Raw genomic sequence first — 27,832 nt, 5'->3', positions numbered from 1 at the left:
GCCGGGATGGCCAAGGTTCAGGATGAGAACGGGAGGTGATGCCAGAAAGGCTGGGCCTAGCACTGAGCGGTCATAGAGGGGTAGCAGGGGCACAGGGAGCAGAGTTTGGACAAACCTGGAGTGGCCTGTAGATCCTCCATGCTGTGGTGTTATCCAAGTCTGTGGCTTTGCTACCTGACTGTGTGTCCACCTCTGCCCCATTCCCTACAACTTCCACTCAAGATCTCAGTGGCCCTGCCCCATCAGCTGGCCTCTCTGCCTGACCAGAGATGTCACACTCAATAAAGACAACAACAATAATGGCCGAGATTTAAAAAGGCCACCAAAATGTACCCAGAGACATCTTCTGAATGCAGTCTATTCTTGTCCCCATCATCACCCCTCCTTCTCCCATGTACCTGATACTGATTCCCTTGTCGTTTTTCAGACGAGGAGACCAAGCTATACAGACATATTCAAAGTACCTACTAATGGCCGAAACCATGAAGCAGTGGGAGCCCTCTGGTATGCACAGCTCAGAGAAAATCCCAGCAACCTGGCAATGGAGACGCATTCCTGGCCTAGGGCTGACTGGCTTCTTACAGATCGATTAGACCATGTCTGCAACAAAGGCCCAGGCAGGCCTTGGTCCACTAAGCCCTCAGCCCACAAGCCCAGCTTTTCCTGCTCTGGTCATGGGTTGGAAGGCGTTCCAGTTCCTTCTGTGCCCTCTCTAGACACACCGGGCAGCAGGGAAGGCAGCCATGTCCGAGCTGGGCTGTGCGCCCTGTTGCATGGATTAAGCTGTGTATTCAAAGTGCAAGTTTATGTATTGATTCTCGGCTGGAGCTAGAATCGGCGTCCTAAAGTCTATGCAAGCACAGGTGCGCTGCATGAAGAGGCTTCGTAGGCAGCCACTGGTGACACTGAACTCAGTCAGCACGTCTGAGAGAGGAGCCTTCTGAGGGCAGGCCAGGGAGCAGGGCCTACAGAGGAAATGGTCTTGTTAGGGCCTGGGCCTCACCTGGCTGGCGGGAGTCTGACCCACCACGGCCTCATATGGTGGGGGCAGCTCAGCAGGGTACAGCAGGCCAGGACTGTTGATGGTGACGTCATACAGAGTGCTGAAGGGTGAGGAAGCGAAGTCCAGGTGGAGCCCCCTAGGAAACAGAACAGTCCGTGAGATGGTCATCCCCTGAGGATGGGGCACTGTGTCTGACATGACATGGTCATCCCCTGAGGATAGAACACAGTGTCTGACATGACATGGTCATCCCCTGAGGATAGAGCACAGTGTCTGACATGACATGGTCATCCCCTGAGGATGGAGCACACATCTGACATGACATGGTCATCCCCTGAGGATGGGGCACTGTGTCTGACATGACATGGTCATCCCCTGAGGACGGAGCACAGTGTCTGACATGACATGGTCATCCCCTGAGGATGGAGCACAGTGTCTGACATGACATGGTCATCCCCTGAGGATGGGGCACTGTGTCTGACATGACATGGTCATCCCCTGAGGATGGGGCACTGTGTCTGACATGACACAGTGTCTGACATGGCATGGCATCCCCTGAGGACGGAGCACAGTGTCTGACATGACATGGTTATCCCCTGAGGACAGAGCACAGTGTCTGACATGACATGGTCATCCCCTGAGGATGGGGCACTGTGTCTGACATGACATGGTCATCCCCTGAGGACGGAGCACAGTGTCTGACATGGCATGGCCATCCCCTGAGGACGGAGCACAGTGTCTGACATGACATGGTCATCCCCTGAGGACGGAGCACTGTGTCTGATATCTCTTTTCAAGTGTTGACTGTGATCAACTTGCCGTGTTGAGAAATAAAAGCATGAATGCCTGGGCAAGTTTAACTGTCGTCTTTCTTCTGGAAAGACGTCCAGATTTCGTTAAACGCTTCAGCTCTGTCATTTACAATTAACATAATGATAAAGCTGATGAAATTTCTAATTAATCTTCCACGCTCTGTGATGACTGTCAATCAGGAGCAGCTTGGCACGTGTAAGAATATTTAAGAGCTCATCTTTGGCCGATGATATCACTAGGTGACACCACAGAGGCACACAACAGGAATCTACTCAAGTCAGACCGTGTGATGCTTGCCTGTAATCCTAATACTTGGGACACTGAGACAAGAGCGTTATAAATATGAGGTCATTTTGGGGCTACATAGAGATATCAAAGCCACCCTGTGGAGGTTGTATAGTGAGGTTCTGTCTCTAACAACAAACAAATAAAACCATCATCACCGCCAAAACCCCAATGAAGAAAAAAATAAGAAAAGAAATTTTCTTTTTGCTGTGTTTTTAGGTCACGGTTCCTTTCTTCATTTCCTGTCCTTATGAGGCACATGTTGTTGTCCCAGACCTTACTCTATTCCCTTCCACACCTCTCCCTGTTGTTGAAACTTCCCCCTCCTAAAGATGCTTCCTGTCCGTGGCTCCTCCAACCTCATGGGACTCGGGACACTGAACGGAAGCTGACCTGTGAGCCTCCGCTGTGGGTGTACAGGTGTACTCTGGAGGGTAGTAGGGCGGAGGCGGGAGCGGGGCAATAAACTCGTCGAAGTCCAGGGTCTGGTGGAGAATGGTGCCGTGGGGAGTCACACAGGCAGCGTTGGCAGAGTGAGACCTGTGTGGGAAGAACTGGGAAACACAGAGAAGAAATGTTATCCCAGATCCCGTACGGCTGGCGGCTAAAGGAGCGAAGTGCACACGCTTCACTTTTCATGGTAAAACGCCTAGTCTAACGTGCCAAGCCATGGCCACGAAACACATATTCTACAAAGGAGAGCCCTGAGAGAACCACCTTGCAAGCCTCTTCCTTCTGTTCTGCTTCCCTCACTGCAGGTGAGGTTAAGAACCTCTGCCTGGAGTTTCCAATACTGGGAGACCTCACTCCTGTGACTCTAACGCTTAAACACTGCAGCTAAAGGATGCTTGCCAGGCACACTTCAAAACAGCACTTTATGAGAAAAGGCATGCTTTGAGCAAGCCCACTTAGCAAGTCCCTATCATGTGCCTATCACTCGGCACACGCTCCATACACAGTCCCCTTCCAAGCCCTGCAAAGTACGTCATGCCTGCATTGTGAGCCTGGCATGCGTCACACACTTCCTTGCAGCTCACTGTGGCCCCTTTGGATACGTGTATCTGGGTGAGCCACACACTTTGTAGGACATTGCTCTAAAGGTGAAGAATGTTACCCAGGATCTCCAGAATATTCTGCGGGGCAATCATGCACACTGGATGTCACTTAAAAATATAAGGGAGGGCCAGAAAGATGGCTCAGTGGTTAAGAGCACTGCCTGCTCTTCTGAAGGTCCCGAGTTCAAATCCCAGCAACACCATGGTGGTTCACAACCATTGGTAATGAGATCTGATGCCCTCCTCTGGTGTATCTGAAGATAGCTACAGTGCACTCATATATAATAAATAAATAAATCTTTTTTTAAAAAAATCAAAGGAAGCACATTTTAATAGAATGAGTGCTGTCTGCCTGGATCTCTGCAGGGTAACTATTACTGTTTCTCTTTCCACCCTTGGGTCACTCCTGCCAGAGACTGCCTGTTCCACAGAAATGCTAAGACACTGTTTCATCTGTAGGTGTGAAATGAGCCACACTGCATGGGCTCTGAGCCTTCCCATAGCGTGTCAGTGAGGTAAGAGAAAAGAAACAAAGTGTCACGTGTGCACAGTTAAGCACAAAAGCCTCAGTAGCAAATACAGTCCTCCAATCAGTGTGGGAAGAGGGGGGGTCTGCATTCATGAAGCAGATGATATCTAAATGGGCCATCAAAGGCTGATGGGGTAGCAAAGGCCGGGGCTTCAGGAGAGCATCCAAGCTCAAAAAGGGGTGACTAGGGAACAATGTGTTTCAGAAGAGCCAAACAAGGATCTAGTCAAATTTTAATTCTGGGGATATGCAGGAGGCAGTGACGATGGTAGGGCTGTGTGGATGGGAGTACCATGTGGCGGCAGGGATAGGGTGGGCTGGTGCAGACACAGGGGCCAGGCAGTTGGAGAATTTCTGTACTAGCAGGGGTGAGTCCAGGGTTCAGAATATGATCAAATGCAGTGAAATCCGTGTGCTGTGGGATGATGGCCACACTGAATGAGGGATGCATCAGATTAAAAATGGCCCCCACCAGCCTTCCCAACACACAGCATGTTCCCTGCCCTTTCAGCTAGTCTGGCTCATTACTGCTTATTTAATTGTTGGAAATGAGAGGGGGGTTGTTGTCTGTGAGTGGGTTGGATGTGTGCTGTCATCCTCTGGCTCAGAAGCTGTTAAATCCCTTGCCTGACCCACAACAGCTTCACAATAGCTTCATGGTGAGGCGAGCACAAACGTTCTTGAGGTCTAGCAAGGAAATATTTTGAATTAGTCTCTACCAGAAATGAGAAGCGTCAACAAGAGTATACTCGAGCAAAACTAACGAAATGCAAAAATACTCAGCACCAGAGGCCTGACAAAGGTAAAAAAACAAAACAAAACAAAAACAGGGCATGCACTCTGCGTATGACTTTGCCTTTCCTGGGCTGTGCTGATGCCATCTCTACAGAAACCCCCAGAGTCCTGTCAAGTGGAGCCTTTTCCTGGGCTTTTTGCCTTTCCCAAGATGAAGTCTGCCAGTCTCACAGGACTTTCTCCTTTCCACCGATGCATGTCCAGTGAGGACAGGGTCTGCCTTACAGTTCAAAGTGAAGCTGGCGAGCTTTGTTTTCTGCCCTGAGATGCTGGGGCTGAAAGCTGGCTGACTACATTTCCCAAGATCCCCCTGGCCAATGGCCTCATTTAGGCCCTACCCATAGGAGCTGCTAGAGAATCTATGGGTAGTGGGTCCCATGTAAACTCAGCACCTTTCTGTGTTCCTTCACCCTCACAAACCTGGATAACCAACTGTCAGAAACACAACAGATGGCTACTTCCTCCCCTGACTGTGGTGGTCTGCATGAGAATGGTCCTCATGTATTCAAACACGAATGTGAACACTTAGTTGGTGGAACTGTTTGGGAAGGACTAGGAGGCGTGGCCTTGCTAGATTAAGCATGTCCGCGAGGGCAGGCTTTGAGGTTTCAAAAGACTCCCTTCTCATTTCCAGTTATCTCTGCCTCCTGTTTGTGCTCCGAGATGTGAGCTCTCATCTCAACTGTTCCTGGTGCCATATCACCATGTCTTCATTTTACTGTCATGCACTATAATCCTCTGGGACTGTAAGCCCCACAAGATGCTTTCCTTTATACGCTGCCTTTGTCATGGTGCTTTAATCACAGCAACAGAAAAGGAACGACTACATCGACCGTCAGGTTGCCTGTGTTTGACTGCCTTATTCTTTCCTAAATGGGGGCACAGCACACGCTCAGCCAGCATCGGTTGAGCAGATGGATGGATACCTCTCTGCTGCGGTGCTGTCCTTGCCCTTCTGCCCCCGCAGAAGCAGCCAGCGGGGCAGCTCAGAAGCAAGCTGCCTCGTCTCTGCTTCTGGGATGCAGACTCCATCTTGTGCAGGAGCTATTTTTAAAGCAGCCCAGATGAGCTCATGCTGTTGGAAAAAAACCCTTTTACCATCAAGGCTCCTCACGCTGAATCCCATCCAGTTTCCAGCTTCCTTCCAGCCGGTGCCAAACACCCCCTGGTTTGAACAAGGTCTGCTCAGCTACCCTTCAGACCATGCGTGCTTTGTCTCCCCTTCCTAGCAACTTAGCTCCTTCTCACCTGGCAAGCTGCCTGGCCTCCTTCAGGACGCACGAGGCAGAACGTCAGTGACTGGGACGTCTCTCTGCCAGCCCACATCCCTGCTCTGGGGCCTCATGGTTACAACAGCATGGTCAGACATAATGCATGATTCTGCATTTCCTGGAGAGGGTAAGAAATGGGCTCTAAGTCATCTCTTCTGTCCTGGCTGGTTCTGTCTTCTGTTGGGCTGTCTAAACCACATGGACACTGTGTAGAAGATGGCTGAGGTGTTCGTAGATACACCCTGGGTTTGTCACTCATGCACAGTGTGTACCTGAGACCCTATGTCCTGTCTGTTGCGGGTGGGGGGAATTCTTCCAGGAACACAAATCTCTGAAAGCAAGGGACACTGAGAACTGCAGATACCTGGCCCTAGACAGCTTCCAAAGGTCTACAACACCAAGCTCCTAAAATTAGGCTCAGACCACACAGCCTAGCTTCTACCGTCTGGAGGAGACCACGAAGAGGTTAACAGATCTCAAACTTCGAGTCAAATGCCTTGTCTGTAGACACTGAACGGTCACTGAGGTTCATGTGACTGTGGGCATCTTATTGACCTATCAGTCTCAGGCTCGCTTTTCTTGGTACCACCAGGATTATAACATGAAATGCCATTCCCTGTTAAAGATTCACTCGGCAGCAGCACAAGGCTCAAACAGAGGCCTCTGTCATAGTCTCTCTCTCTCTCTCTCTCTCTCTCTCTCTCTCTCTCTCTCTCTCTCTCTCTCTCTCTCTCTCTTCCCCTCTCTCTCTTGTCTCCAGGTCTGATCGGCTGTGGGGAACAAGGTGAAGAGCAGGGTTGTTCAGCCAAAGTCTGGGTGTCTCATGGTGGGGTGTGCCTGAAGCCTGCCCAGCCCTGCCTTCCCTGCCCCGCTTGCCTCTACCCAGGAACAGAGGCTGTCCCCAGCTCTCCTTCAGCATTCTGGATCTCTCTGGATGACTGATGAACTCCTAGGGTGGGTTACGACCTTGAGGATCCCGCACACCCAGCCCCATGCTCATAGTTATCAGGCCTGTGCAAAGTGAACGCCCACCTGCCCTTTCCAAGGGGGTTCCGCTTAACGAACCACTCGAGCGGAGGTGAGAACACAAGGCAATCCTATGAGATGACTGTGACAAGCCAGGCTGTGTCACAGCTGAGGATGTTCCCAAGGCTAAGGTGGCCATGAGGGAAATGGGGAGGAAAATGAGATTACTTTTAAAAACAAACCCAGAAATGACACTGGAGACACTTAGGAGGTAAAACACCATCTCTACTGAGCTATATCAATAAGCGGAACTGTATCATCATGTAGCTAGGATTTCTCTGCATGTTGGAATCGCTGGGCTTTAGTGGTTCTGACAATAGGAATAGCACTTGCCGTCTCAGGCATTCATGATGTTAGTTCTAACTGTGGCTAATTATCCCCCATATGCATTCAAATTATAAGGAAGATGCGGGTACTCAGAATTCTAAAGTCCTAATATGCTGCTGAGCTCCTGGGCATGGTAATGAGTTTGCCTGTATCCATGAGCAAACTACAAAGCAAACTACGGGGCGCCTGGTGGCTCCTAAAACCAGCTAAGGAGACCATAGAGCAATCAGGTTGAATGTGTCAGTCTGTCACACACATTTGGGACTCAGCCCAGCACCTCTGTGTGGAGAGTTGTTAAGGAAGGTGTTTACATACAGCAGGAGCTGGGTGCATACAGCAGAAGAACCCTACAGTTCTCTCTGAAAGCGACCTTTAGTGAGGGTGATCAGGAGTGGGCAGCAGGAAGCTGCACAAATGTTTACAGGGTTGGCTGCCCCACAGTGTTCTTGTCATGAATTAGTGATTCTTAGAGGAGCTGTGGCTGCAGTATGACACTTGCCAAACATGTACAAGACCTGGGGTCCGGTCTCTAGCATCACACAGACACACAAATTCAAGCATACATACATATATACAGACACATACACATAGATACACACATACATACAGACACACACACACAGACATATACATATACAGACACACAGAGACACACAAACATAGACCCTCCCTACATACAGAGACACACCCATACACAGACACACACACACTCATACACACACAAACACATAGACAGAGACACATACAGACACATATACACAGACAAACACACACACACTTAGACACAGAGACACACATACTTAAGTAACACTTCTCGACTTGAGAATCTGAGTAAAAACAACAGAAGAATGGTTGACAAGTACCAGGAGACACAGCCAAGCTCAGTGATGGAAATGCAGCCAGAACTGAGATGTCAAAACAAGAGAAGATGACACTGAGATTGTGATGAGTGGCACATGGCAGAACTGCCACACAGATCTGATACAATTTCAGAAATTGACATACTGATTCTGAAATTCACAGGGAGATACAGGGGGACAGAATGTTCAGAACCAGCTTGAGGAGAAATGAAGCTGAAGGATTCTCTTACAAGTTCTTGTAACACTACGGTAATCAAGGCTCTATGGGACAGCCACAGAGGTGCTAGGAACCACACAAACCTGACCTTCCACAGCACAATGAGCGTGACACTCGACTTACGATGTTCCTCAACATCAACCGAAGACTACAGAAGTCTCTGAAGAAATGGTTTAATTTTCTAAGATCAGGCCACTGGGAGACAGGACAGCAAGATCAAAGCAGGAATGGACACAAGAGACACACTGGGGTCTTATTCAAACTAAAACGCTGTGGTTTGAGATATGACCAGGTGTAAAGATAATCAACAGGGGTAGGTGGGGGAACATTTGCACATGTCTGAAGAGAGACGTGTGTCCAGAGTGCACGGGGAACTCTACAGCTCAGCAATAAGAGACAAGGAAATGTTAAAAATGGCCGAGATGAAGTCCATTTCTCTACAGAAGATCTATAAGTAGCCATTGAACACACAGAAAGAGGATCAACATCATTAATCACTGGAAAAGGGCAAATCTAGACTAGAACGGATACCACCTCACAGCCGCTAGGCTGGGGAAGTGGGGCCGGAGGGAAGTCGGTTGTTTATATGCAAGTCTATCGGCACTCAGATATAATGGATGAATGGAAGGACTTACTGCAAAGCTTTAGCATTTGTCTCTCCCATGGCCAGGTGAGGAAGGCCATTAACTTTTTTTATGTACTGCTATATAATTTAGCTTCTTTCAATGACCATATAGCATTCCTTTAATTAAGGAGCAGAATGAAATGAAGTATGAAGCCTGAAAAGAGATTTCAAGGCATCCCCCTAAACATCATGGTTCCATCAGACTGGGTGTATTCACAACTGCCTTAGGCCAGCTCATTTCTTCTGGGATACAGGTACCACATCCAGCCTGGGCCAGCCACATTCCATGTGGCCACCCTGTTTTTTTTTTTGTTTTTGTTTTTTTTTTGTTTTTGTTTTTGTTTTTGTTTTTAAATTCCATAATGTGGTGGTTTAAATATGCTTGGCCCAGGGAGTGGCACTATCAGGAGGTGTGGCCTTTTGAAGTGGGCGTGGCCTTGTTGGAGGAAATGTGTCACTGTTGGGGTGGGCTTTGAAACCTTCTTCCTAGTCATGTAGAAGTCAATCTTCTCCTGTTTGCCTTTGGAACAACAGCTCCTCCAGCACCAGGCCTTACCCAAATGCTGCCATGCTTCTGCCATGATGATAACAGACTGAACCTCAGAACAGTAAGCCAGCCCCAGTTAAATGTTGTCCTTTATAAGAGTTGCCTTGGCCATGAGAGGTCTCTTCACAGCAATGGAACCGTAACTAAGACAAATACACCTTATGCTCCATCCTCTCAGCAGTTCTGGTAGGACAGAAAGGCTCAAATACTTAATGGTCTTTAGCAAAACAGAACTAAGACCAGTAGGTGGGGATGTGACTACAGGTTTATAAGCTGGTCTCAAAGCCACCTGGACTATAACCAGGTCTTCCCTCTGACTTTCCTATGGTGCTGGGTACACATAGCTCAGTCTGACTAGGAGACCAGACCCTCACCTGTCCCACAGCGTATGCCACAGAAAGCCTCACCACCAGGAAGCTCAGTTATTCCTACTTCTAAGCAAGGAGGTTTCTGGTGGTACCTTGTTATGCCTTGGGTGTGTTTAGTCCTCCATTGTCCCTTTGTGTTGGAAGGTTGGCCCTCAGCATGGTGCTTCTGGGAGGAGGTGTAGAACTTTTCAGAGATGAGACTTTTTGGCAAGGGTGGGGATTGTGGGGTATAGATAGGTAACTGGAGGCAAGGCCTTTGGAAGGAAACCATGCCATGCTTTCAGTTTAGAGAGTTTGTTATGAACATGTCTTCCCCATGGTGATGCCATCCACCATGCTGTGACACAGGTCAGGGGTATTAATGAGTGCAGGCGCCATGCTGTTTTGACCCTTTGGCCTTCAAAACTATAATCTAAATAACCTCTTTAGAGGAGTCTACCCTAGGGCATTTTGTTATCAAAACAGAAAATTCAGACATAGCCTTTGTAATTTCTGTAATAATTTGCTTGTTTACGGAGCACCACAGTTGCTCTGTAAACTATGATGTCACTGCTGTGATGTCATTACTGTGATGTCATCACTGTTGTGTCACAGCTGTGATGTCATTACTATGATGGTACCGCTGTGATATCATTATCGTGATGTAATGCTATGATGTCATTACTGTGATGGTACCATTGTGATGTCATTATTACGAGGGTACCACTGTGATGTCATTACTGTTATGTCACAGCTGTGATGTCATTACTGTGATGGTGCTACTGTAATGTCATTACTATGATGTCCAGTAATTGGCTGATACTCCACTACATTAAAACAATAAAAATAAAACTGGAGGCATAGCAGAGTGGTAGAGCTGTTGCCTAGCCTGTGCAAGGCTCCAACCCCCTGCACTGCCAACAAATAAAAGTATCAAACAAAAAAGCAACAGAGATCAGCAGGTTGTCCTGTGAGGTCCATTCATATATGAAGAAACTACTGGGCAAGTGGGTTCAGTGATGTGCTCAAAATCCCCACATATGCAGAGGCAGTGGGGCTCAGATGTAGACATGCTAGACACACGACCCCAGGCCTACTTCTGCTCCTCATGGCCTCCAATAAGAACTATGTGTAGTTTGGTTTAATTCTAAAAGGTTACACGGTTAGAATATACCCAATTTTCAATTTTATGTTTAAAAGTAGGGGAATACATATTGCTATCTTCTGCAGGCTTTAGTTCTGTTAGTTTGGTTGAATTGGTGTGATATTTACAGATCAATAGCAAACTTTGCTGAGATGGGTAGAACCTTCTGGTATTTAACCTTTCTTTTGTACAGCATGCTGGAGAAAATTGCCAACGCGAGGCCTCAGTGAATGAGGCCAAAAGTTCATCCTGCTGAATAACTGCTTAATTAGACACCTTTCAGAATACTGCGACCTCTCAGAAAGGTCGGCTCGCTATGACAGCTGTGTGGATGTATGCTGTGGGAGCCAGGCTGCATGCCACATACAATTAGGACCAACGGAGTTTTAACATATTGGTAATGATGCTCTCTGGCCTTATATCTTGATTAACAGATGCACTGCTAAAGGGTGGGTGAGGGGGAAGATTTAAAAGGAAAACCCACTACAGGAGTAACTTGTCCTTTCTTTCATGAAAGGCAGAAAACATTGGGTTGGGGTCCAGTGGCCTTGAAGATTGGGCTGAAAGACACGGTGATGCTCATAGAGAGCCTCGGCTAGAATGTGGTTTGTCCCAGCCCAATATGGCGGTGTTGGGAGGTAGGCCTGCTGGGTAGTACTTGAATAGCAGGACTCAACTCCTCCTGAATAAACAGATTAATACTATGTAGAGGGAGCAAGGAGTCACTCTGATAAGCAGAGTTAGCTACCATCTGGGGACAGGGCTGTTAAGAAATAAAAGAAGGCTAGCTCTTCTGTCTGTCTTCCCCATGCACGCCCTTCCCTTCTGCCATTTGCTGAGGTTTCACATCAGAAGCTAACCACACACAGTTGTGCGATCTTGGACTCCCCACCCTCTAGAACTGGATGCTAAGTAAACCTGCTTTCTTTATAAACGACTTAGTCTTGGTTATTTTGTTACAGTAAGAGAAAAACAAACTGAGGCAGACAGAGACAGCAAATGGGTGGGGGAAGGGATATGGGCACAAGAGTAGCTCCTAAACAAACAACCAATACCGACTTCTCTTTATTATGAGTTTCGCAACAATGTATTGAACCCTAGGCTATGGTCCATTCTTGCTGAGACAACAAGGGGCCACCACGATTTATGAAGTGTGTGTTCAGAGATGTTTATTAATAAGCTTGGCCTCTCCACCCCCACGGGAGCAGAAGGTCTTTTTTAAAAAATAAGACCCTGGCCATAACACCAGACGAGGGTTACCAGACCACGATCTCGGGGTTAATTAGCAAATTTCATAAGCAGAGAACAGCAGTTTTTCATTTTGAGAAATCTTCTTCTAACAACCTCAAAGTTTTTCTATTACAGGGAATCCGGAAGAAGGACGGGCCTTGCTCTTATCTGGGTCTGCAGAGCGCCCAGCATGGCATGCTTTCCACTCATTCAGGGACACATTCCAGGTGCTGTGCAGGGGGTGGGGTCTGGGGTGGGGGATGGGGTGGGGGTGTACTCTATCATAACTCGGAACTCTGCTGATGTCTGAAGTAAGGCAACAGCAGCGTACGCATAGTCCCCTCCCTCATCAGGCAGCAGGAGGTGACACCAAGGGTCTCTGGGCAGTTTGGACTGATAGATTCACGATTCTCTACCCAGAAGGAGCCATTTCTGCTCCTCTATATCAGATTCAAGCTGGTTAGAGGAGGGAGGGCTGGACCAGGCACTTTGAATGGGCCTGGGGCAGCCTGAAGGCACTCACCATCTGCAGGACATCAGCAGAGACCATCTGCATGCAACACATGGCTGTGGCCAAGGCGCACACAATGGTGGAGAGGACATTGAGGGCACAGACACTGAAGAGGAGGTCCTGCAGGAAAAGAAGGAGGAGAAGGGTCAGTTCCTGCTGGACACACAGAGTCCAGGGCACACTTACGTAAGCCTGGGTCTGGCCCAGCCTGGGCCAGCTGCCAGCTGATTCACAGGTTGGCTTTATGCATGACTGTATTTTATTCATATTCAGGGTTAGCCTTTAAAATACACACATTTGTTTATTTCCTTCCTGTGCAGCTCAAACTGCTCTTAATACTAAAATCTGTCTTTCATAATTTTGATAATTGCTAAGAAGTCGTCGGTAAGATAGCTCAGAAAATATTGGGATATTCATGTAAGAAGGTGGGTAATTTTTATCAATCATACTGACACTCGACACTCTGATGAGTGTTTAATAAAATGTCAAGTCTTTAAATGGCACTTTTTATATTTAGGTAAGTGCAGATTCGCATGTGTTTGTCAGAAATGATGCAGTTATCACATGTACCCATGGGTAGCATCCTGCAAAACCACAGCTTAGCCCACTATCACAGCCTGGATACTGACAACACAGTCAAGACACTTAACACTGTGGGTCTCACATGCTACTTCTTATAAACACCCTCCTCACCCCACCCTTGCTGCTTCCCACCCCAACTACCTCCCATCAATGACTAGCTTGCTCTGCAACACTTGTTTCAAGAATGTTAGAGGAATAGGATCAGAAAGCCTGAGAGTTTTCCCAATGCTCTTTTAAATTCAGCACAGTTGTTTTAAGATCCACCAAGTCTGCTTTACATATTAGCAGTTTGTTCCTTTGTACGGATATGTAGTATTCCTCTGCATAGACGTACCACAATTGGTTTAACCATCAAACAGTTGAGGAGTACCGGGGTGATAAGCAATTTGGGACTAATAAAAAAATTGCAGGTGTTTATGTTAATGTAGGTTTTTATTTCTCTGCAGCAATTGTTCAAGACAGCAATTGCTGGGTGTGGGTATCTCATGGTTGGTTTTGTAAAGAACAGTCAAACTGCTCTCTAGGACGGCTGGACCATTTTATATTCACACCCATGATGCGTGAGTGACCTGGTTTCCCTGCATGGTTGCAAACATTTCATGTGGCTTCTGTTTTAGCTGTTCTGATAGGTATGCATGGATTTACCAATCCAGCTCTATAATCAATTTCCCTGATGCATAAAAGACGAACCATTTCTTTTTTTGCTTGCTATTTGCCATCTGGCTCCCCTTTAGTAAAATGTCTTTCAGGTTTTGCTTATTTTCTCATTGGCTTGTGTGCCTTTTCATTCCTTTTAAGTGTTCTCTATGCCAGTTCCTTCTCAGCAGTATGACTTGCAAATTACTGTGGCGTATCTTTCTGAGTACTTCCCATGGTGCCTGGGGTTTGGGGCAATAATAAAAATGCCACCGGGTGTGCGGCTATAGCAATGGGACATTTGCTTCCCACCTTTGGAGGCTGAGGGTAGGATCTGGTGACCAACTTCTTGCTGTGGCTTCATTTCGTGGGAACAGGGCAGCAAGCTCTCTGGGTTCTCTAACAAAGACTCAGATCCTTGGAGAACTCCACCTTCATGACCTCACCACTTCCTAGAGACCTGAAGCCCTACTGACATCATACTGGGGTCAGGAGGTCAGCATATGGATTGGGAAGAGGAAAATGTTCAGCCCACTGCATGTGAACTTTTCATGGAGGACACATGAGTACTCACGCATCTATGTTTAGTATGCACTTAGCCTTAAGCGTGAGCAAACAGCACACATGTTTATGCCCTAACATCCAATCTCTCTCCTTCCTCTCTCTTCCCCTGCCTCTCCCCCACCCCTCTCTCTGTGGGTTGTGCTTTAGGTGCCAAGTCTGCCCAGCTCTAAATACTTAAACAGTTTTGCATGTTTCTTTTCTAAATATGTAATTTATGTTCATGCCCATGACCCATTTTGAGTTAATTACTGGATAAAGTTTAGACTGCAGTTCATTTTTGCCCTTTTAATTTTGATTTCCACATGCTCATTGTGACTATAAAGAAATGTGGTGTGTGTGTGTGTGTGTGTGTGTGTGTGTGTGTGTGTGTGTGTTTTCCTCTGGTATCTTGTGGTCTTTAATTCATTAGTTCTAGCCATTTTTAAAGGTACTTCAGCATTTTCTCTGCAGAGAATCAAGCCATCTGCGAAGGTTGTTTCTCTGGTATTTTTCTGCTGCTTATTTTTCTTTCCTTGTCCCACTAGCTGGGACCCTGACCACTGGGCTGACAGAGAGTCTAACGAGAGGACACGAGGTGCTTTCAACTTGTTCTCCACGCTTCACAGCATTACTCCCCGTCATGGAGGGTCGGTCTACTTAAATGGCACTGTTCTTTGTCTTAGAGGGTCTACATCATAGTATTTAGTCATCGAAAGGTAATTCATTCTTCCTTAGGAAATTCATTTGTCAATCCATGCCATAAACAGGAGTCAAAAACCTGACCAAAGATTCACAAAACTGACCAATGATACTTCAGTCGACTCCAGTGTTTTAGAGCAGGCAAAATCTGCACATCCAAAAAGCCACCAGTAAAGACTATCTTTTCACAGAAGGACAAAGATTTTGAGGTTAGCTGTGATGTTCTACCACATCCCTGAGAGGTGAGCATCCCTGAGAAGAAATAGAAGATGCCCTAAGTGACCGATGTTGTGCATGCATGGTGATCTTTATGTCCACCTGTCTGTCTAGTCCAGCACCAACTGTAGGCCTTGTTCCTGTAGTCATAAACCAGTGTTCTGTCTGCCACTGCAGAAGTGACTGTTTAGTCCTTTTTCTCAGGACCTCGAGGCCAACTTGTGGGATACAAAAGAGGGGTGACTGTGACAACATTATGGAGGATAAATTTAGCTCATGGCATTTCATCGTTCTCAAGGTTGTACGGTCTAGTGTACATGTGGAGTCGGAGAAAGGAGTCTGAATTTTAAGATCGAGCAACTCTCAGTCTAAGGATCATTATTCCCATCCTGGAGGCGAGGCCATCTTGATACCCCTACACAATGTGAAAATCAGATTCTGCCCAGCCTTGTGAGCCTAGCTAGGCTCTGTGTCTGTAATCCTTTTAAGTGTCTCTTTGCCTAGCCTCAGTAATCTCGTCCCCAGCGTATGCTAACAGTGTTCAACAGAATACTTGAGGGACACCCTCCACAGAGTCCACAGTTCTATCTTCATGCATGCCTACCCTCTCCTGAACTCTATCCTGAGAAGTCTACGCCATGGCTTGCAATCTGGAACTTTCAGTTGTGTCTCCTCAGCGCAGGAAGTCTCAGGGCAGCTCCTAAGTTCCTTTCGGTTGCACAGAGCCCTGGGAAGTGTCTTCAGGAAGTCAGCAGGAGAGGGGACTCTGGGACTCCCCTTGTTTGCTGACCTCTCAGGGAGCACAGCCCTTTATGCTTTGGCATACATTTGGAGGTTGCTTCAGGCAGGAGGTAAATCCCTGGTTAATATTACCTTGGGAAGAGGCTCTGGGTGGTATTTTTTGTTTCAGACCATGGCAGAGCTGAACAGGCTGTGCAAAGCTGCTATGGCCACTCAAATGCCCTCTCTGCTCCTGCAGCCATTAAAGATGGAGCGAGATAAGAGCTTGGTTGTGGCGCAGGACACATGCACCATGCTAGAGAGAGGATAACGGCTGACGTTGGGGAAAATGGGAACAAGATCTTCATTTACGAATGAACAAGAAAGTAATTTAAAGGGAGTGGCACCAAACCTGAGCTTCAGTGTGGCTCAGCAAACATTCGTTGACTGAAAGGTCTGGAAACACTGAAGGGACTGGTGATGTGCTGTTGGAGGGGGTGTGACCAGGGACCGCAGTAGAAGTATGGAGATAGTGTCTGAGAAAGAATTTAGAAGCCAAGCCATGGGTTGGGATTGAGGTGGAGGGGGAGAATGGAATGTGGAGGAAGAGGTGGGGATGAGGTGATCCTCCTGAGTGTAAACGCAAGACCCCAGCAGCCCCGAGCAAGGTTCAGGTGGTTATGGCGGACGACAAGTATAGTCTGGGACATGGAGAGGTTTAATTGCCAGGGTGCTGTCCCACAGACAATCTAGACAACAGTTGGAAAAGTTAAGTCTGCAGCTCTGATGGTGACCAGAGCTGGCAGACCACATGAGGAGCTGTTCCATGACCCTGACCTTAAGGATGTTCCTGATGTGTCCAGGGGCCCATTTTGACTCACACTTGTCTAGATCCATCGCACGGCAGGGGTTGAGGCTCCCCAACCTATGCCCTGTAGAAGATGGGTTGCTGCAATGAGATGGGTACCCTGGAAGATCACAGAACTCCTCAAGGGACTAATTCAAATTATAGCCAAAACGACCCCTATCGACGCCTTGGCAGAAATGCGTCACTTTAATGACCCGTGTCCCATAGAACCCTAAAAATAACACCGCGCATACATTCCCACCAGCCTCCCTAACTTTCTGTTAAGAAAAGTTTCTTGTGAGACACTCCCTTTCCCTCCATTCCCCTAGGGCACATGATGAATGTTTTCCTTAAAGTCCTTTCTGAAAACCTTCTCTCCGGAGGCTCCAAAATCCGTGGTGTGTATCTGGAGACTAACAGCATAATTCCTCCGCAGAGACAGGGACTCTCGCGCAGGCAGCGTCAGGAAGGAGAACTCACAGATCTACTCACTAGGAAACTCAAAGCTCGGGCTTTGCGTCCTCTCTGGAACTTTCTGGAACTTTCAGTTCTTTCTGGAACTGCCCTTGTGTAGATGACGAGCTCCTATATTCCTCTCTCCTGGCTCATTTGCTCCTTTCTCCCTTTTCTCTCTCTGAATAATGAAAGGGGTTTCCTAGGCCATTATCAGTCAAGGCGTCATGCTGTAAAGCCTCATGGGAAACAGAGACTCAGAGACAATAAATACCTGATGTAGTTGAATGTGGGTGACACTGGACTTTACCTGGATTATTGTCTTAGATACCTGCTCCTCGGAATGGTTATTGTCTTGGCACATCTGACACTGACCGTGTGCTCTTACCTGACATGTATTGATCTGTGTCGTGGGAGGCAGTCTGCCATGGGTGTAGGCATGCCTCCAAGTTCCTGCTGACTGACACCTTAACTGCTCTGCACGGTTCACTTTCCTGGGCTGAGTTTGCAATCAGCAATCTGAAGGAAGAGGAAGGAGGTGACATGCACCCAGACAAAGTGTAGGTTTGGTGTGCAGGCACTGATTCCTCAAGTTCCAAGTTCCTCCTCTGTCACCCGAGTCACTGTGTGCACAGGCAACTATGATGGGAGCTCTGACCAAGGGCAGATGCAGATCAACCACTCTCCACAGTGCTTCTGTCGTGAGCCCTTAGACTTCCTGTCTGCAACTCAGGAGTCTCCTGTCTTCTGTCATAGAAATAACAGCAACCAGGAACAACAGGCTGGTTTGTTATTTTGAAAGGAGGTGAAGTCTCAGGCCCTATGGTGGAAATACGAAATATTTCTACTTCATCTTAAAGAACAAGGCCAGAGGCCATGTTTTCTACTGCTGTAGACGCTGTAGACAGTAGAATGGTTTGTTTAAAACTGGGGCTCCTAAGCCATCATTTGAAAATGAGTAAGTTATCTCATTGTGCTCTTTTGAATTTTAAGTTGAGGCTAGAAGGAAACAGTGTATTTAATTCCCACATTTCCAACCGCACACAGAGAGAAAGTAAATTTAATGTTTTCATAAAGTAATGCAGAAAATGACTCAGTAAAACAAGGCACACAAAACAATCCTCTTGGTTTTGGTAGTATAATTAATGTGTGTGCCCATATGTATACTGTGACTTCCATTTTTCCACATCTATTTTTTTCAAAGAATTTGACAATTGAGGAGCAGGTTCTGACCCACTGAATTTGTTTCTGCAGAGGGCAGCGGTTGGATGCAGAAGTCTGTCTGGTTAGCTTGAGTTCATATCCTAGGAAAGGAGCTAAAATTCGGCTGCCCTATAAAAATGGTGAATGACAGGAGCTGGGGAGTGGGCAGCAAGCTTTGTGTTCAAGATGTCAGCCTCCTGTTTAGGACTGAGGAATGTAAGCAGACTGCTCTGCCTCTGAGCACCCAGAGCTGCTCCTCACAGGGATGGTGCACAGGGCAGCTTACAGCTTCTGAGAGAGGGAGAGTCAGTTTTCTTTTAAAGTGTTGCCCCTGATGAGACCACCACACTCCAGTGGAATGCTATACATCCAAGAGGACGTGAGTAGCACTGACCACACCTGATGGGCTTTAAATTTTAAAAAGACACAACACTGGGTTGGTAAGAAAGGGCTGGATCTTGGAGGAGTAAAGGGAGGGTGTGAATGTGGTCAAAACACACTGAATGAAATTCTCAATGGAGTAGTTTAAAAGTGAGGGGGAATGTGGCATGTTATGTAGCCTCTGTTACAGCAGCTGCTTTTTTTTTTTTTTAAGGATAAACAAAACAGATCTAGGTGTGAAAGAAAAACAGAAGAAAATTCTTGCAGATGAATTGAGGTACAAATACCCTGTATAAGAGGTTGACAAGTTAAAATCTACTACCTGTAAAAACTCCCCATCGTCACCAAGCTTAGTTTATTTCTGTTTTAATATAATTTACTCTCTTAATGCTATTCATCATGTTAAATGTAAAACACTATATAGCCATCGCAATATGTATATATAATGTAGGAGCTTTTTCAACACTAGTATTAGAAGATTTTAACATGCTGGAAGTTGACAGGGATTTCTATAACTCAAGACACTATAGGAGAAAAAAAAAGACACTGTAGGGAATATGTAAGACATGGGGCAATACTCTTAACACTCACTCTTAAATCTGGCTGATGGGATAATAAAAGACATATTCAAATTAGAATGTAATCATTTGTGCAAGAACCGGGTAATGTGTCCAAGTAGTTAGGTTACGTGTGACGCTCAGGCAGTGCTGCGCCAGACACGTGAATGGCAGTGCACAGTCTCCATACTGCATACAACTGGGATGTATTCTTCAAAGGATGTCCTTGGCAGTAGCGAAGAAAGTGAGTGCATGCTTATGAGCAAAGATGGGAAAGGTAGGAGGACTGTGGGTACTCAGAGAGAGACGGTAGTCGAGACGGTCGTGACAGTGTGGCACGGGCCCACTGTCCATGCACTCATACACTCAGCCAACTGTGGATGGAAAGACTCAGGGGAAAATGAACCTATAATGAACACACACACACTTAAAACATTCATTTCTTTCTAACTATTGTGGGGGTGTGAGAGTGCAAGGAAACCCAAGCCACAATGCGTGTGTAGAGGTCAGAGGGCAACTTTGGGGAGTTGATTCTCTCCTCCTACTGTGAACTCTAGAGATGAACTCACATTGTCAGCCTTGCAAGCACTTCTACCCACTGAGCATCTCACCCGTGGACTTTTCTTTTTGTCACTAATCTTTAAACAACACAGTGAAACAGTCATCTGCATAGAATTCACATTGCTGCTGTCATTATGTTAGTCTAAGTCTACAGGAGAATACAGGGTATACGTTAACACGGTACATTTTCTCTAAGGTACTTGGGCACCTGCAGAAGTACCCTGCAGATACTAAGCAATAACAATGTGGCAGAGAGGAAATATAGACATATTTGGCGGAAAAGGATGCAAAGAAATATTAGAACTTTAGGTGTGACTAACAAGGCAAAAAATAGATTTTTATGATTAAAAAATGAATTAGTCAACAATATCAAAAGAAACAGCTGTCCATACAACACACATGAAGAACAATGCCAAACAGATTAAAAGGATGACTGTGAAGGGAAAGTTAATGCATGAGCATATCATTATACTTGGAAAATAGCAAACGAAATACACAAAACAAAACAGGCACACACAGAGGCACAGAGACACACATACAGACACACAGACATACACACAGGTACAGAGACACACAAACAGACACACAGACATACACACAGGCACAGAGACACATACAGACACACAGACATACACACAGGCACAGAGACAGACAGACACACGCACAGGCATATACTCACAAAGACACACACAAAGGCACAGACACAGACACACACACAGAGGCACACATAGATACATAGGCACACACACAGACACACAGACACACAGGCATACATTCAGACACACAGACACACACAGAAGCACACACAGAGGCACACACACACACACACACATGCACAGAGACACATGCACAGGCATATACTCACAAAGAAACACACAAAGGCACACACACAGACACGACACACAGGCATACATTCAGACACACAGATACACACAGGCACACACATACAAACCAGACACTCAGGCATTCATTCAGACACACAGACACACAAACAGACAAACAAACAGATGCACACACACAAATAAATAAATAAACAATAAATAAGCAAATAAAGGAAAGAAGAGTCAGATTTCAGTAATAGCTAAGAAATGTACATCAAAACCACAGGACAACCTGCAGGACAGGCACATTCTCTAAGTAACCATGCCAAGTACTGGGAGCGAGCCAACAGAATGCTGAAACATTTCAGGTGGAACTGAAAACTGACTGTATCTTCGTCACGGAAAATAATTTGGCCTTAGCTTTTAAAGTTGAATATTTCCACCAATCTTCATGGGCTGCGCTCACCTGGCGGCCTGTACATGGGCACACAGCTGCTCCCTCCGGCCAGCTCTGCGGCCCACAGCGAGGAGTTTCCTTCTACAGGATAAGGTTGAACATGCTGTGGTTTAGACACAGATGGAAAATTCCAGAGTGGTGAAAACAAGCGACCAACACACAGAGAGCCACGGAGGAGCTCGTGGGAATGAGCTGGTTATACTACCAGAGCGAGGACGATGGAACAGACGGTAAGAAAGCAGGAAAATGGACAAAGAGAGAAAAGCTCAAAAGAGCTGGGGGTCATGACCCGTGGCAAAGGGATAGGAAAGGCTTAGGTCTCAATAAACAACAGGTCCATCATCTACGTATGGAGAACCAACGGCAATGCCACCATACCCACTGGGCAGAATTTAAAGATCCTAAATCTGCAATATGCAAATGAAATTTTGGAATGAAAGCAATCTGTAGCTCCGAGGGAGAGGCAGATAGGTGCTTCTGTTAATTTGCATATGTAAATTTGGCTACTTGCTAAGATTTATTTCTAACTCCCAAATCTCTTTCCTCTTCTTTCTCTTTATCTCTGCCCTCCCCCGCCGCCTCCCACACCAGTCTGGACGCCCATGAGTATGCGCATGCGTGTGGAGGCACCACAGGATGCTCCGTGTTTTCCCTCTATCACCCTCTGACGTGAGATGGTTTCTCCTTCCTAAGTCTGTTCTCTGGCCTAGATGGCTGGCTAGTGAGTACTCAGGGTCTCCCTATCTACCCTCTGCCCCATGCCGAGGCTATGGGTATCTGCAGTCATCCTTGGCTTTCACCTGAGTCCTAGAGCTTCCAACAGAAAATGGGTTCTCACACTCGCAGAGCTCCTGCTCATGGCCACTGAGCCGTATTTTCTGCCTCGATCACCTTTCTGGGCGTGCTTTTGCAGCTATTCTCAGATATATGACGAACAGCCACGTGTTTGAGTTCCCCAATGTAGCCGTTCCCAGTAGGCTAAACAACACAATACTGTCTTTATGGCTGTGTTTTTCTGTTACTGACTCACTGTATACCCATCCCTGGGGCCATGTTGTAGTGCTGTCTAGAGTCCTTGAGTGTAAGAATGCTGTGATATGGCTTACAGAGAACATAAGTGTTATATGTTCATCTAGGCATGAACAGTAGCGCAGTGGGTCATGAAGTCAATGCTAATGAATCAAGAATGTAGAATATTATATGTGCAATATTATTTTTAATAAATATATCAAATATATATAAATCTACAAACAAATATATAACATACATTTAAATAGAAACACATGCAAAACCAGGTTCTGTGTACAGCAGTTGGCAAAAAGGGTGTGTGCAGGGGCTTGAAAGAGCCAGGCCCTATTATTTTTACCTAGGAGTAATTGGTTCCTATAAAACTTGTCTGTAAACCATCATTACTAAGAACAAAAGAATTAACTGCATTTCCTAAACAAGGCAAAAGGCATAAGTTATAAGAAGAATGATGAACATGATTGACTATATTAAAACATGAAGACGTCTTGTGAGAGAAAAGCATGAAGGCCAAAAATGAAAGAAAATTAGGCGGCAGATGGAGTTTCTCTCTGCAATACGCTCAAAGAAGGAACGGTTATTAAACAGAAGGCAATAGAAACATTTAAAAGTTAAAAGCAAAGTAACAACTCAATTCGAGGTAGTTCAAGGGACAAACTAAGCCACTCAATGGCCTTAGAAGGTTCAGGCATTCCCTGTGGTCAGGGTGAATTAGTCCATCACCACTTTGTCCAGGTCCCCATGCCTCTGTTTCCCGTGCCGTCTGCTATGGCCATCAGGAGAGGAGGACATTGCCTCGGTATGAAGCCACGTTCTCCTCCCTGCCTTACTGTATTCCCCTTTCAGTCTACCACCAAGGGGAAGTCCTCCACCCTACTGGGCCATAATGTTCTGCTCCACAACAGGTCTGATTCACAGAGCCAAGTAACCCTGGAGCCACATTGTCAAGTTCCAGCCAAGGCACAGTCAGTAGAGAAGTGCTCCTCCCCAGAGCAGGGTTTGTAGTCAAAAACCGCTGGGAACATGGAGACAAACATGCTGCCCACCCCCTTCCCCTCTTCTCTTACTAGTGTCTCACATGGGGCAAACGCCGCCAAATGCCAGAGAGAAGAGACTGTAGGGGTTGCAGTATGCAGGACCAGCCCTGAAGCTCACAGAGAGGCTCGGAGCTCAGGCACAGGCAGTGGGATGGGGAGGCAGCAAGTCTGTCTATTTGTTTCAGACTTTATCCAGACACATTGACTGAAACAACAACAAAGTTGCTAACGTGGTTAACACAGCTTGCTTCTTTATATGTACTTTTTTTTAAAAGAAAAATTAATTACCTGTGGGCCCCAAAACATTAAATAAACAATTCCAGAAAAGCTACTACATATTTAAAACAATGTATTATAGGGCTGGAGAGATAGCTCAGTGGGTACGGGCACTGGCTGCTCTTGCAAAGTTCAATTCCCAGATGTCTCACAACCATCAATAAGGTGATCCGATGCCCTCTTCTGGCATGCAGATATAGTACTCATCAATATAAAAATAAATAAATCTTTAAAAAATGTATTATAGCATATTTACACAAATAGTCAATTTTGCTTTTAGTCCCTGCCAACCTCTCACTTTGCCTACTGTATAAATCCAGTTATTATGTAAACACACATGTACAGGGAAAGGCCATTGTAGGGTATGTGTACTTGAACCATCTGTGATTTTGGTATCTCCTGGGGGCTTTTGGTGTATTTTCCATGTATGTAGGACACTGTTGTGTGATATTACAATGGTTCTGGCTTTGGGTTAAACATTATATATATATATATATATATATATATATATATATATATATATACACACACGTGTATGTTGTATATATATTTAAAAGAGAATAAATGCAGGATTTACTACTTACCTAATCTAATCTATCATGTATGTGCCTGCTATAACCTAACAAGTTTCTACTGTTTTTACAGTAGTCAGGTATTGTTTTGATGATGATGATGATGATATAATAATAGTAATAATAATAAAAATAAAGAGTTTACCCTTGTATTGGTTTGACTGAGATGTCTGCCATAGGCACATGCATTTGAACAGGTGGTCCCCAGCTGGTGGCACTGTTTGGGAAGTCTTAGGAGGTGTGACCTTGCTGAAGGAAATGTGCCACTGGAGACAGACTTCAAGAGAAGGCCTTGCCCTGCTCCCAGTTGGTTCTCTCTGCTTTCAGTTCACGATGTATGTTCTCAGCTTGCTGCTGCCACCCATGTCTGCTGTGATGTCTGCTACTTCCTTGTCAGGGTGATGTACTCTTATCGCTCTGGGACCGCGAGACCAAATACATCTCCCCTCCTGTAAGTTCCTTGGAGCATAGTGTTTTATCACGGAGATGGGGCGAAAACAAGTGCAATCTTCTACGCTGAGCCCCACTGAGATCAAGGTTCATTTTGTAATCATGGAATATTGAGGAAACACCTTTTACTGTGCAAAATCCTTCTCAGAAAAATCATGGGGCCCTACCATAATTCTCTAGATCTGCACCGAATCAGCCTTAAAATGACAGGCTTTCGTGAATAAATGCCAAGGTAGCATAAAAAAAGGATGAAAGGAAAATACTAATTAAATTCCAGATGACAAATGTTTAGAGCCAGTCTGCCCCGGGACTGTATGGCAATGGGTAGTTTTAGGTTCCTTTCTTTACCAACACAATGTTAAACAGAAACAAGGCTGGAGGCAGCCCATTGGACACTGAAGACTTCAGCTGGGACTACAGCTGGGAGAGGGAGCCCACCATGTAAAGAGCCACCCCCCATGGAGCGCTTCCTACCAGCGTGCCTGTCCAATGTGTCACCTGTGTTTGCGTGTATATGTGCATGTCTAGGTGTGCATGTGTATGTGTGTGCATGTACGCATGAGCATATGTTGTCATGAGATGTTTGCGTCTGGCTCTACAGAGATTTAAGGTGAAACACTCATAACTTCCAGTCATAAAGGCTCTTGAGTGGGAGGTCCCAGAAGGTGAGAAGTTTGTTGCTCGTGTCTATGAGAGGGAAGGGATGTCACCCCCTCATCACAGAACACAGGGAAGGGGTTCAGGGTGCAATTACTGTTGAGGTGGGAGGAGGGGTCTTCCTAACCCTTGGAATAAGGCTGAGCACTAGGCCAGGCTGACACAATGCAGAAGCATGCCATGCACATAGAGTCTGCCACAAAGGCAGGGAAAACCACCGTATCCAACTCCTATCCCTCCATCATGGGAGGCAGGACAGTCCTTCTGAGGTCATGATCTGAGGCTTATGAGTGGTGACTATGGCCCAAGAGCAGTGACTGGAAATAATGACTAAGATGTGGGCTCTGAGTGGTGACCTGAGACCTATTGCCTGTGACCTATGGACAGAGCTACAAGAAAAAAAAGGCCCAAGGCAGAAGAGCAAGGTCACAAAAGGGTGAGAACAGGGTTATGTTGTGACAACATCTGCTGGAAAATTGCCTGTGCCTTTAACTTCTGAATCATTAATTCCCTTAAAAATCTATCTAAATTTTAGCAAGAAAGAAAGTCAGCAGAAATTAAGATACAATTTGCCATTTTAATATTTACATTTGAAAACATTTAGTTCAAAGCACAATGGTACATTTAAAAGATCCTTAATAAATTATGACTTAGTTGTCAATAATATAGACATTTCGGGAAAGAATACAAATGAACGATATTCATTCAGCTCGTTTACATGCACTGTAGTGTTAGTGAGTTCCGTGGCCTGATTAGTTTTATCCCCCAGAAATCCATGTTTTGACAATGTTCCTGTCAGGGCAATGGCGTCAGGAGATGGGCTTTCTCAGCGAGCAGGTCAGGAGGATGCAGCTCCTGTGGGATTAGTGCCCATGTGAGAGACTTGGGAAGAGGATCAGCCATTCCTCCCCTCTCTCCCTGGTGTGTAATAGCAGAAATGAGACGTCAGTCACTCAGGAGTGGGAAAGGAGCCTTTGCCAGAGCCTGGCCACGCTGACGCTCACACTGGGGACTTCCGGCTTCATGATGTTGGCAAGGAGGAGGAAAAAGAAGCAAAGCTATAGGTGTCAGCAGCCTCAGTGCTGGAAGGGACACAGAGACAGGGGAATCCCCAGGGCTCACTGGACAACCAGTCTAACTGAAACAGTCCCAGCCAGGATCAGTGGGAGACCCTGTCCCAAAGCGTACAACAGACAGCCCCAGAGGAAGACATTTGATGCTAACGTCTGGCCTCCGCAGGCACATGCCTGGGAAAGGCATCTGCACACACACACACACACACACACACACACCCACACCCCCCCACACACCCCATCTCTACAGACACACGGTTTTTACAAAGAGAAACAACGCTCTGCTGTTTAAGCCATCCGGTGTAAGCAGTCTGCCGCCATTGCCCACACTGACCAAGGCAGGTGTGCTCGTAGTTCCTGTTATTAAGATCATCCCCGTGGGGTTGGGGATTTAGCTCAGTGGTAAAGCGCTTGCCTAGCAAGCACAAGGCCCTGGGTTCAATCCCCAGCTCCGAAAAAAAGAAAAAAGAAAGAAAAAAAAAAAGATCATCCCCATGGTCACTGACTTTTGACTGTACCATCCGCACTCTGCAAATATGTCACAAATAATGAGACACAGCCACGTGCACACTCTGAGCAATACGGTGACAGCTCACACCTGGTATTCCTGAATGCAGCGTGGAGACATTCAAACCGTCCACCCTGCAGGCGCCACTCCCTCTCATCCTCCGGCTGGCAAAGCCAGCAAGGTGCTGGAAACAAGATATTATTTCATCAGCTGTTTTAATCTCGGCAGAAGGAAATCTTTTATTTTTATTAGCCATCCCCCTTTCCTGTAAGGGCGAAGGTGATCATAAAAAAGTCTCAGCTGCTCCATGCTAATTAGTCACAGGCTAAAACAACAACAACCCACAAAGGCATTTTCTTAGTTTTCGTGTGGAATGATCTGCAAGGAAAATTTTTGACAAAAACGAAGGCTTTGCAGCTGAGAACACCACAGAGCCATGTGTGAGAGGGCCAGTCAGGACCTCGCCTGTGTATCAAAGCACTCCCAACCTCAGAGCGCTCTACCAGCACTGAGCAGGCACACCTAGCCCTATTCCATCACACTATAGGGACACTGGTTTTTAACTTGCACTGCCTTCAATGACTGTGTGTCGTCTCCCACTGCCAAATCATTTGGCAGGGACACACAGAGGTGCGACGTGTTTGCTCTCAAAACGACCCCGAATGTACCTGTTTTGCTTAGGAATTGAAGCCAAATTAGGTGTGGGGATAACTGAAAGAAAATGTCAATATTGAAGAACTCAATTAGTTAGCCCTCTAAGCCCATGGTTTTCAGTCTGGGATCTCTCTAGATTCCCGAATCAGGCAAAGCAGCCCAATTACTGCCTCTTCGTTAGTTATTGACTCCCTTTGCACCATGAGGAGCACAGATGCATTGTGTAATTGGGCAGTGCTCTATTAATTCAGTGTTCACATGTCCTGCCTCCGTTAATCCCAGCATGGGAACTCTGGACAGCTGGGCTCACATGGTGCG

General features: G+C 46.3%; 1 protein-coding gene across 1 annotated transcript in view; it reads right to left on the bottom strand.

Moving 5' to 3' along the window:
• Fam189a1 (family with sequence similarity 189 member A1) overlaps nucleotides 1-27,832 on the bottom strand; it is a 406,652-nt gene that overhangs the window by 15,650 nt on the left and 363,170 nt on the right. Inside the window, exons 5-7 of the mRNA XM_032893466.1 lie at nucleotides 12,598-12,705; nucleotides 2,495-2,655; nucleotides 1,004-1,139 (exon numbers count right to left, since the gene is read on the bottom strand). Of these exons, the coding sequence (XP_032749357.1) occupies nucleotides 1,004-1,139; nucleotides 2,495-2,655; nucleotides 12,598-12,705 (405 nt within the window). The remainder of the gene's footprint in view (nucleotides 1-1,003; nucleotides 1,140-2,494; nucleotides 2,656-12,597; nucleotides 12,706-27,832) is intronic.

Source organism: Rattus rattus, chromosome 2 (genome assembly GCF_011064425.1).
Source record: "Rattus rattus isolate New Zealand chromosome 2, Rrattus_CSIRO_v1, whole genome shotgun sequence".
NCBI lineage: Eukaryota > Metazoa > Chordata > Mammalia > Rodentia > Muridae > Rattus > Rattus rattus.
This window is presented reverse-complemented; position numbering and strand designations above follow the sequence as displayed.